Genomic DNA, 12,309 nt, shown 5'->3' with positions numbered 1-12,309 from the left:
TGATTTGAAACTCTGATGTTGGCTCTTGCTTGCTAAAAATTCTGCTGCCTCTTTCATGAAAATGTGTCACTATCATCTAATTAAGTCTACCTTGGTGCCTTCACTTTTTCACTGAGCAAACAAACATTTGTGCCAGTTGGCTGGGACCAACTACTCTTCAGCTGAGGTGGAAGAGATCACACCTGACACCAACATGGGAGAGCAGCATGAGAGAGCCATGACAAGGGTGCCTGAGGAGGAAGGGCTCTGGAGATGGTCTAGAAAACCAAGGGGAAAAACTCAAGCTGGGGGAGGCGGAGGTAGGAGGATCACTGTAAATTCGAGGCCACCCTGCGACTACATAGTGAATTCCTGATCAGCCTGGGCTAGAGTGAACTCTACCACAGGGGGAGAAAAATAAAAATAAAAAAATAAAAAGAAAGAAAGAAAAGCTCAACGGCTCTCTAGTTTTTCCCTGCCGCAGGATGAAGATGGTAGAGAACAGCAGGGAGCAGGGAAAATGAAGTGCAGGAAACACAGGGTCTTTCACACGGCAGTCTATAGGGCTGGGACCTTCTTTTTCTTTAAGACAGAAGAGAAAGAAAATTTTAAGCAAATGAGAGTGAGACGGGAGAGGGGCAGGAGAAGGAGAGAGAAAGAGAGGGAGATGGAGAGAGAACTAGGTTTGCTGGGCCCTGGTGGCACATGGCTTTAATGTCAGCACTTGAGAGGCAGAGGTAGGAGGATCACTGTGAGTTCAAGGCTAGCTTGGGACTACAGAGTGAGAGCCAGGTCAGGCTAAGCTAATGAGACCCTAACTTGTAAAAACCAAAAATTTAAATAAAAAAACAACTAGGTTTGTGTTTTCTTAAGGGGTGTCTCCCCTATTTTCCATTGGGTCAGGATGCAAAAATACATTCATTCATTCATTTATTTATTTATTTATTTATTTATTTATTTATTTATTTATTGTTTTTCAAGGTGGGGTCTTGCTCTAGTACAGGCTGACCAGGAATTCACTCTGTAGTCTCAGGGTGGCCTTGAACTCATGGCAATCCTCCTACCTCTGCCTCCCAAGTGCTGGGATTAAAGGCGTGTGCCACCATGCCCGGCACCCCATTTTTCTTTTTTAAAAAATTATTTTTATTTATGTATTTGCAAACAGAGAGCGACAGAGAGAATGGGTATGCCAGGGCCTCCAGCCACTGCAAGCAAACTTCAGATGCATGCACCACCTTATGCATCTGGCTTTATGTGGGCACTGGAGAACTGAACCTGGGTTCTAAGGCTTTGCAGGCAAGCACCTTAACTGCTGAGCCTTATCTCCCGCCCCTCAAACACCTTTTCAAACTGACTCTTAGACAGTGAAATTAAAGGAAAAACAAACAAGGGAAACTGGTGAGGGGTGAATGAAAGGACGCAGAGGTAGGAGGACTGCTGTGAGTTCAAGGGTACCCTGAGACTCCATAGTGAATTCCAGGTCAGCCTGTACTAGAGTGAAACCCTACCTTGAAAAACAAAGAACAAAACAAAACAAAGAAATAAGAAAAAATTAAAAAACAAAAGAATGAGCTGGAGAAGAAAGCTGTCTCCACTTTCCTCTCCTGATCCAAGATTATGCTTTATGAATGGATGTTCCTCAAGTTCCACCCATCCAAATCCCACTGAGGCCCATGCTGTTTTCTCCCTGCGCTTGTCCTAGTGGTCTGGCTTAGTTTTATAAATTATCAAGGAGAAATTTCACACCATCTTGCCCTTTATCTAAATTTTGCTACTTCTGGAAAGAATGATGCTCCTTCACACATTTGTAATTTAATTTAGTAGTCCAAGCTACTGCTTGCAAGGTAGAGTAGTAAGTAGAAATCCTTAGGAATAGACAGAAACATTTCAAAATAAATTATTTTAAATAAGAAAAAAACAACTAAAGGTTTTAAAAAGTTAGTTCTATCTAATGGAAATGAGAGACTAGAAGACAAGGATAGCAACTGGAATAAAGGCTTTCTCAGAGTTTTCATGGCCTAAACAGGCTGCTCTTTGGGCAAATTATACTCTTGTCTTTGAGTGGGAAACCAGGCCAAGGTGTTTCAACTGTAGACCACTTCTGAAAACTGTTTTTAAAATATTTTTATGTATTCATTTGTAGGTACAGAGAGATAGAGAAGAGACAAAGAGAGAGGAGTTGGGAGGGAGAAAATAGGCATGCCAGGGCCCCTAGCCATTGCAAATGAACTCCAGATATATGTGCCACCCTGGTCATTTGGATACTGAGGAATTTGAACTTGGGTTGTTAGGCTTTTCAGGCACATGCCCCAACCACTGAGCCCTATCTCCAGCCCCTCTGAAAACAGTTTTAATCACTGAGAAAAACTTTTGAAGATAACCTAGGATTCTGGCAGATGAAAAAGAATGCAAGGATTCCTAAGTGAGGAAAAAAAGGCCTTCCTTACACTTAATTTTTAAAAAAAATTTTGTTTATTTTTATTTGAGAGCAACAGAGAGAAAGAGGCAGAGACAAAGGGGGGGGGGCAGTGGACGCGCCAGGGCTTCCAGCCACTGCAAACGAACTCCAGACGTGTTTGTGCATCTGGCTAATGTGGGTCCTAGGGAATCGAGCCTTGAACCGGGGTCCTTAGGCTTCACAGGCAAGCGCTTAACTGCTAAGCCATCTCTCCAGCCCCCTTACAATTAATTTATTTTAGTATTACTCTAAAATTCTTTATGACTCACAGTGAATTAACAGTATTTAATTTCAACTATTTAAGTTTTTATGTAACACATAAAATGTAAAAAATTAGAGTTAAGAGCTGAGCATGGTGGTGCATGCCTTTAATCCCAGCACTCAGCAGGCAGAGATAGAAGGATCACCATGAGTTCAAGGTCACCTGAGACTACATAGTGAATTTCAGGAGAGTTAGGGAGCTGGAGAGATGGTTCAGTGGTTAAAGATGGTTGCCTGCAAAGCCTGATGGCCCAGGGTACAATTCCACTATCTACATAAAGCTAGATGCACAAAGTGGCACAAGCATCTGGACTTCATTTGCAGTGGAATGGGAGGTCCTGGCATGGCCATTTTCATTCTCTCTCTCTCCCTCTCCCTCCCTCCCTCCCCCCCCGCTTCCCCCCCCCCCCCCCCCCGCTTTCTCTCTCTCTCTTTCTCTCTCTTTCTCTCTCGGCCACCCTGAGACTACATAATGAATTTCAGGTCAGCCTGGACTACAGTAAGATCCTATCTCAAAAACAAAACAGATTAAAAGCTAGACCTGGCTGGGCATGGAGGTGCACAGGTAGGAGGGTTGCCATGAGTTTGAGGCCAGCCTGAGACAATATAGTGAATTTCAGGTCAGCCTGGGCTAGAGTGAAACCATACCTAAAAAAAAAAAGTTAGAGTTGGAGAGATGGTTTAGTGGTTAAGGTGCTTGGCTGCGAAGCCCAAGGACCCACGTTTGACTTCCCAACCCCACGTAAACCTGATGTACAAGGTGACATATGTGCAAGGTTGCACATGTGCACAAGGTGGCACATGCCTCTGGAGTTCAACTGTAGTGGCTGGAGGCCATAACATGCCAATTCATTCTCTCTCTTTCTCATAAAAAAATAAAAATTAAACCAGACGTGGTGGCACATGCCTTTAATCCCAGAACTTGGGAGGCAAAGGTAGGAGGATCGCCATGAGTCTGAGGCCACCCTGAGATTACATAGTGAATTCCAGGTCAGCCTGAGCTAAAGTGAGACCCTACCTCAAAAACCAAATAAATAAATAATAAATATTAAAATTTAAGAGTTAGTTGAGAGTGTTGGCTCATACCTTTAATCCCAACACTGAGGAGGCTGAGATAGGAAGAATCAAGTTCAAGAGCAGCCTGGGTTGGCTTGAGACCCTAACTCAAAAATAAAAAATTAAGAGTAATAAATCTTAAAGCTGGGTATGGTGGCACATGTCTGTAATCCCAAAACTAGGGAGGCAGAAGAAAGAAGATCATCCATGACTCTGAGTTAGCCATCCTGGTCTACATAGCAAGTTCCAGGGTAGCCAAGCACTATACAGTGTTTAAAACAAAACAGAATTAAACTAGAGTTAGAGATCTTAGAAGAGGAGAGATCTGAGTAGATCCAGTTGAAACTTAGCAGAAGAAAGCATATGCCTCATTGGAAATTTGGGGACCAAGTCCCACCACAATGACAGCTTAGGATAAGGTGGAAAAGAATAGAAGATCACTTCACCCTATGGCAGAGTGCTTGCATGGCAGTACAAGGCTCTAGGATCAATTAGCAGCAGCAACACCACACACACACACACACACACACACACACACACACACACACACGGTATGGATTCCCCTGATATAATGGGGTGACTGATGGGACGTGAAAATATGGAAGCAGTGAGCATGATGGCAGAGATTCTGAGGCACTGCCTCTAGGCACCTCTACTGCTTATGAGCTCTCACACCTCTAACAGGAAAATACTGACTTTACTGACTTTGTCACTTCATCAAAACAATTATTTCCTTGGTCTACCAAGTGGCTCACAAATACAGAGCCTTAACCCAAATCAAACAAGCCACTTAGTTCAGTTCAATGAACATTTATAGACACACTAGTTCACGCCAGGCTCTGTTAGAAGGCAAGGTACAAGTAGAGATAAGACATGAGCCTGGGGCTCATCTCACTGCAACACACCTTCTACGTCTTATCATTTCTGCAAATACAACCTTTGGCTTACCTTATCTATCCCTGCCAGAATCACCTTCTCCAAACACATGCATCATCTACTCATCACTACCCTTTGGCTAGGCTGTTGCAGCCTCTCAAGTTAACATCTCCTTAAACTAACCACGTTCTCACTCTTTCTCTACAGTTTTACTACTCATTCCTCTGGAGACTTAGAAGTGGCAAAGATCCTGATTGTTATGTGCACTGAGATCTTGGGTTTGAACAGCAACATGGAAGAAGACAAAAACAGGGCTACTTCACCAGGTGTGGTGGCATGCGCCTTTAATCCAAGCACTCAGAAAGCAGAGGTAGGAGGATCCTTATGAGTTGGAGGCCACACTGAGACTACATAGTGAATTCCAGGTCAGCCTGGGCTACAGTGAGACCCTACCTTGAAAAACCAAAAAGAAAAAAAACAAAACAAAAAAATCAGGGCTACTTTTATAATAATTTGTAAGGGAAACATCTCAAGCATAACTGCTCTCCTAAACACAACTATGTCTACATGAACATCTGACATTTGACACAACCGGTTATTTTACTACAATGCAAACATTTTTCTTTTTTAAAAAATCTTTCCGTGTGCATGTTATATGTGTGTTCATGTGGATGCAAGAGCTGTACTATGGCATACACATAGAGGGTGTTGGTCCTCACCTCCTACCTTGTTTGAGGCAGAGTCTCCAGTTTTTTACTACTACACATTCCAGAGAATCTGTCTTAACTTGTGAGTGATGGGACTGTAATGCTCATGTTATTGTGTCTAGCTTCATGTGAATTCTGGGGACCCAAATTCAGTTCCACATGACTACTTCACCCACTGAGCCATGCAACCTCACCCCCAAGCCCTTCTTTCACTTTTTAAAAGTTTATTTTATTTATTGAGAGAGAGAAAGAGGGAGAGAGAGAAAGAGAGAATGAGCACACTAGGGCCTTCAGTCACTGTAAACAAACTCTAGATGCATGCGCCACCTAGTGCAACTGGCTTATGTGTGGGTATGGGGGAACTGAACCTGGGTCCTTTGGCTTTGCAGGCAAACACCTTTATTGCTAAGCCTTTTCGCTAGGCCTGTCTTTCACTTTTTAAAAAATATTTGAGGGCTAGAGAGATGGCTTACTGGTTAAGATATTTGCCTGCAAAGCCAAAGGACCTTGGTTAAATTCCCCAGGACTCATGTAACACAAATGCACAAGGGGGTGCATGCATCTGGAGTTGGTTTGCAGAGGCTGAAGGCCCTGACATGCTCATTCTGTCTCTCTCCCCACTTTCTCAAATAAATAAATAAAATAAAAATTAAATATATATATATATACATTTGAGTGAGAAAAAGACAGAACAAAAAGAGAGATGATGAATGAGAATAAGCCTGACAGGGCTTCTATCATCCTGCATGTGCTAACTTGTGTGTTTGGCTTTACCTGGGAACTGGGGGATTGAAACCTGGCCACTGGCTTTGCAAGCAAGTACCTTTAACCACTGAACAATCTCTCCAGCCCCACCTTCTTTCATTTTGAAATCTCATAGTCACAGCTCTCCTTTTCACTGGGTATACTACATCAGTATGATAAAGGCTCATGCATTTTAAACATAAGAAAGTTTTTATTGAAAATACATTTTTTGATGTGGTATTTTTTGTTTCATTTTTCGAGGGAGGCTTTTGTTCTACCCAGGCTGCCCTAGAATTCACTCTGTAGTCTCAGAGTGGCCTCCAACTCATAGGGTTCCTCCTATTGAGTATGGGGATTAAAGATGTGCACCACCACATCTGGCCTGATAAATGCACGTGCGTACACACACACACACACACACACACACACACACACACACGCGTGCACACACACATTCAGTTTTTCAAAGGTAGGTTCTCATTATAGTCCAGGCTGACCTGAAACTCATGGTGATCCTCCTACCTCTGCCTCCCAAGTGCTAGGATTAAAGTTGTATGCCACCTCGTCAGGCTGATGTGATTTATTTTTTAATTTTATTTATTTTCAGGAGGGCGTTGAGGAGAGAGAATGAATACACACACCAGGGTCTCTAGCCACTGCAAACAAACTCCAGATGCATGTGCCACTTTGTACATCTGGCTTTACGTGAGTACTAGGGAATTAAATTAGGGTTGTTAGGCTTCGTAGGCAAGCAACTTAATCACTTAGCCATTTCTCCAGTCCAGATATTTTGAAACAAGGTCTTATGTAGCTAACTAGCCTCAAACTTGAGTCAAACCATGACCCCAAAACAATAACAAAATCTAATAAAGTTAATTAAGTTGTGAAATGTAAAGTAAGTTGAATTTTTAATGCTCATTCTCCTGAAAATCAATTTGGAATTAACCTAATTCATAAGACATATTTACTACTTAAGAAACAGAATATAGCCAGGCATGGAGGTGCACACCTTTAATCCCAGCACTCGGGAGGGAGACGTAGGAAGATTGCCATGAACTCAGGGCCACCCTGAGAATACACTGTGAATTCCATGTCAGCCTGGGCTAGAATAAGACCCTATCTCAAAAAACTAAACCAAAAAAAAAAAAAAAAACCTGTAGAAATTGTGCTGGAGAGATGGCTTAGTGAGGCACATGCCTGAAAAGCCTAAGGACCCAGGTTCTATTCTTCTGGACCCACATAAGTCAGATGCACAAGGCAGTGCATATGTCTGCAGTTTGTTTGCAGTGGAGGCCCTCGCATGCCCATTCTCACTCACTCACTCACTCTCTCTCTATCTCTAATAGAATGGTGCAGCAGCACGTGTGGTTAATGCATTGCTGTCTCCTGGCTAGACGGCATCATGTCTCCTATTTCTTTTTTTCTTAACAATTTTATTTATTTATTTATTTATTTATTTATTTATTGGGGGGGGGGAGAGAATATGAATGGGTGCATCAGGGCCTTCGGCCACTGTAAACGAACTCCAGACACATGTGCCACCTTGTACATCTGGCTTACATGGGTCCTGGGGAGTTGAACCTTTGGCTTTGCAGGCAAGTGCCTTGTGCTAACCCATTTCTCCAGCCCATGTTTCCTAGTTCTTAAACATTATATAAATACATATATAAAATGTATTGTTTTGGTTTTGTGAGGTAGGGTCTCACTCTAGCCCAGGTTGACTTGGAATTAGTATCAGGCTGGCCTTGAACTCACAGTGATCTTCCCACCTCTGCCTCCTCAGTGCTGGAATTCAAGGCATGTGCTACTATGCCCCACCAAGGTTTCTTTACTATAGGCTTAAGCAAACAGATTTTTGTTTTTTTTCTGAGGTAGGGTCTCATTCTATCCCATGCTGACCTGGAACTCACTCTCTAGTGGTAGGCTGGCCTCAAACTCACAGTAATTATCCTACCTCTGCCTGCAATTAAAAGTGTGCGCCACCAGGCCCAGCACAAGCACAGTTTTAAGAAAAGTACTTTCCACATACCAGAACCATATCCAGGGATTGGCCCTTTGGTCTGAAGATCTGGGAGCCCCACATTCAGCGCATTGGGTACCATGTTGTCCAGATGTGGCTTAGGTCCAACAGGATGAGATGGTGAGTGCTTCATACTAGGCTGTCGCTGCTGCTGCTGCTGTTGCTGCTGTTGCTGCTGCTGCTGCTGCTGTTGCTGGAGTGCACTCACCATTCGAGCCAGCTGGGGTGTAGTGCATCATCCAGATCAAGGAGAGGCCCAAGAGAAACAAACAAACAATAAGCCGGTATCCTGAACTTCATTAGCTGGTGTAGTCGCTGAGCCAAAAGGGGCTCCTCACCCGGAGCTCTAGGGGCCCCTCTCAACTCACGTACCTGTTGTTCTTGTTGCTGGCGTACAGCTTGAGAAATCTTTCTCTGGTTCTGTAGCAACTGCTGCTGCTGCTGCTGCTGCAAGAGAAGCTGACATGCCTACAAAGAGGAGAGAGAGAGGAGGAGGGGGACTGAGCTTCCCAAAACCGACTCCTGAGAACACTGACAATGTGTGCAGTGCATAGTAGGTCACCGAGTCAAAAGCATCCAGGAGGGAAAGGAAGTACTACCAAGTTCCTGGTTTCCTGCTGAGCTGAAGTATCAACTTTTTTTTTTTTAAATTTTAAAGTATTTATTTGCAAGGAGGAAGGGGGAGAGACAGAGAGAGAGAGAAAATGGACATGCCAGGGCCTCCAGCCGCTGGAAATAAACTCCAGATGTATGTGTCACTTTGTGTATCTGACTCTACAGGAGTACTGGGAAATCAAACCCAGGTCATTAGGCTTTGCAGGCAAGCACTTTAACTGCTGAGCCATGTCTCCAGGCCATATGTTAACCTTAAAAATTTTTTTAAAAAATTTTTTATTTGTTTATTAGAGAGAGAGAATGGGGCACTAGGGTCCAGACTCATGTGCTATCATGTGCATCTGAGAAGTTGAACCTTAACTGCTAAGCCATCTCTCCAGCTCCCCATACTCAAATCATCTACATAGAAGTTTGAACTAATATTTTTCCAATAGATGGTGACACATGAAAGAAATCAAAGCACATGGGAAAACTGCTACTTACCAACTGGAACTGGGGAATCTGTGGAAGCTGGCTCAGCATGGCAATTTGTTGAGGAGATAACTGGGGCCCCACATTGAAAAGACCTGGATTCAGGCCACTGTTGGGAAACTGCTTGAGCATTGAGGCAGAAACCTAGCCAAAAACCAAAAGTGTGGAAAAGGAATCCTTAGAATTTATGAGAAGACTACTTTTTTCTGTGAAAAGAATCTTGATGATCCTAATCTAAAATCAACAAACACTGTCAATTTTCCCCTAGAAAAATATTTGTGAGAACTACACCAAAGTATTAACAATGACTACCTATGAGCCATGAAATTACAAGAGCTTTTAAATTCTCTTCTCAGACTTTCTAACTTCCTACAATAAAAATGATGAAAAAGATATGAAATCAGGAAAGCATCTTTTAAGCTTTTGTCTAATGGAAAAATTATTACTGGAAACATGATACAACAAAGTACACTACATAAGCTGAAAGCCCCCCTGTTCTACAAGAACATCTTAACTTGTGAAGAGAAATTCATAGCATATAGCCCTGAATACGGCAAAGCAGAGAACACATGGGAAAGCGCCTAGAATTCACCTAGCCAAGCTGGTTCCTCTCCCAGGTTCTCAGCAGTGAGCTAGGTTTGCTGGCACCTCTGGGACAGAAAAAATTCTTTCCCAGCTATGGACTGCTGGCCTGTCAGTCTTCAGTGAGCACACATGACAACTAGGCCAGAGATCAAACCCAATACCTCTGCCATGAATGCATACACAGCACAGGGTCAAGGACTAAGTGTTAGTGGGGCATGCTAGTCCATGTCTGTGAGCCTAAGGCAGGAAGAGGACTGCTTGAGTCCTGGGGTTCTGAGCCATTCTGGGCAACACAGAGACTTTATTTTCACATAAATAAATAAATAAACTGAGTTTAAAGAGAGGCAGTCTGCCTGAGCATGTCTCCCAGCTCTATCATTTCTAAGCCGTGTGACTCAGATCAAGGGGCTTTTGGTAACCTTTGTAAGTCTTATCTATTTTACTTTGTTTAAAGCCATCTTCTAGGATAAGTGGACCTGGCTAACCCTAACCCCTTAGGTTCAATGCCAGGCTTTCTCTGATTATCACATCTTATCTCCTAATTCCAATACTAGACTCAGGGTCTATCAAAATATGTTATTTTTACATGTTTGCTTACCCTCTGTTGTATTTATTTTTGCAGTCCTGGGGCACAAATCCAAGGTCTGACAAATGATAGGCAGGCACTACAGCACAGAGTTACATATCCCCCCCCCCCCAGCCAGCCAAGTAATATTTAACTCATGTATGTAGGTTTTAAAATTTTATCATTACATTTATCTTAATGTGGATGACCCATAGTAAATATCAGTAAATATATATTAAACAAATGAACTGCACTGTATTTTAACTTGCTCAGTTATTTACCAAGTTATTTATTTTTGTGCGTGTGTGTGTGTGTGTGTGTGTGTGTGTGTGTGTGTACACGGGGTGGGGTATATGCACATGAAATGTGTTCTTGCAGGGCTCTGGTGGCTTGCCTGTGGTTGCTGGAGTGGAATACAGGGTGAACCACTCCACTGCTCTTCTGCCTAGTCTTGCTTGAAGCCAGTTTCCTTTTACTGATTCTAGAGCTTGCAGGGCTCACAAGATTCTCAGGTCTCTGCTCCCCTGTGGACTGGGGTTACAGGTACACATGATCACACCCACCTGTTTTGCATGGGATCTGGAGATTTCAACTCTAGCAGTCTCGGGTCCCCTCAGGCCCTCCCTCATGCCTGTATAGGAAGTACAATTGACTGTAGCCCTCCAAAGTATTTAGAATGAGTTTACTGCATTTATTCTTTTGTTTTTTTAAGATAGGGTCTCACTTTAGCTCAGGCTGACCTGGAATTCACTATGTAGTCTCAGGGTAGCCTCAAACTCATGGCGATCCTCCTACCTCTGCCTCTCCCAAATGCTGGGATTAAAGGTGTGCGCCACTATGCCTGGATAATCCAATATTTTAAAAAATATTGTATTTATTGGGGTGGGGGAGATGGGCATGCCAGGTCCTCCAGCCACTGCAAACAAACTGTAGGTACTGTGCGATCTTGTGCATCTTGCTTACAAGGGTACTGGGGAATCGAAACCTGAGTCCTTAGGCTTTACAGGCAAGCGTATTACCACTAAGCCATCTCTCTAGCCACAATCCAATATTTTTATCAAGCAATGCAAGGGATAAACTAAAACTCTGTGGCAAACTACAATGACTGTTGTGTCAGAGGTGCTCAGTCATCTTTTTCTGAGACAGGATCTCATGCAGCTCATCTCAGCTCGTCTCGAACATGCTATGGAGAAGATGACCTTGACTTACTTACTTTCTTTTTTTATGTTAATTAAGTTTACATACTTTATTCTTTTTTTTTTTTAAAGGTATGCTCTTAAACTAGCCCAGACTAACCTGGAACTCAATCTATAGTCCCATAGTGGTCTTGAACTCACAGCAATCCTCCTACTTCTGCTTTCTGAGCGCTGGGACTAAAGGCGTGTGCCACCAGGGGTGGCCACCTATTTTCTGAAGGTGAGAGTCTCTTGGTAAACCCAGTTACTCATGTCACTCAACAAGCTAGCCTACAAGCCCTGGGGGTCCTCTTGTTTCTGCTTCTCCAATGGTGGGGTTACAGGTGTTCACTACAATGCCTGACCATACAGGCTGGGGATCTGAACTTGTGCAGCAAGCGCTTAACCTATTGAGCCATCTCCAGAGTCTCATCTTGGTCATTTCTGACCTGAGGCTCACCCACAAGGGACATCCACCTTTAGCACAGCACGGCATGACATGGCACAGCACAAAGTCCTGTCAGGAGGAGCACCCTCTTCCTCTTCCAGGGGTGATCTGGGATAATCAGTAAACTCACAAGCTTCAGTATCTACTTCACTGGTAGCAAAGGCATAATTTGGTTCTGATATGATTTCTTCCTTTGTCTTAAAACTTCAGAATTTGGGCAATAAAGAAGAGTTGTCATTAGTAAACTCCCCTATAATGGCCTTCAATATTCTTTAGAGATTGCAGGCAAACTGGAATTCTGGTCACAAATGTCTTCTACACTATGGGATTTGTCTTGGTCCTTTAGTTT

The 12,309-nt window shown here is 43.2% G+C and overlaps 1 protein-coding gene across 3 annotated transcripts in view; it reads right to left on the bottom strand.

The window, feature by feature from the left end:
* Tnrc6b (trinucleotide repeat containing adaptor 6B) overlaps positions 1–12,309 on the bottom strand; it is a 285,060-nt gene that overhangs the window by 28,534 nt on the left and 244,217 nt on the right. For all 3 annotated transcript variants that reach the window (XM_045151729.1, XM_045151731.1, XM_045151730.1), the window contains 3 exons: positions 9,200–9,331; positions 8,474–8,569; positions 8,111–8,321 (listed from right to left, as the gene is read on the bottom strand). In XM_045151729.1, the coding sequence (XP_045007664.1) occupies positions 8,111–8,321; positions 8,474–8,569; positions 9,200–9,331 (439 nt within the window). The remainder of the gene's footprint in view (positions 1–8,110; positions 8,322–8,473; positions 8,570–9,199; positions 9,332–12,309) is intronic.

The sequence above is a fragment of the Jaculus jaculus genome, chromosome 6 (genome assembly GCF_020740685.1).
Source record: "Jaculus jaculus isolate mJacJac1 chromosome 6, mJacJac1.mat.Y.cur, whole genome shotgun sequence".
Lineage (NCBI taxonomy): Eukaryota > Metazoa > Chordata > Mammalia > Rodentia > Dipodidae > Jaculus > Jaculus jaculus.
Note: the sequence above shows the minus strand (reverse complement) of the source record. Positions and strands in the feature narration are given on the sequence as shown.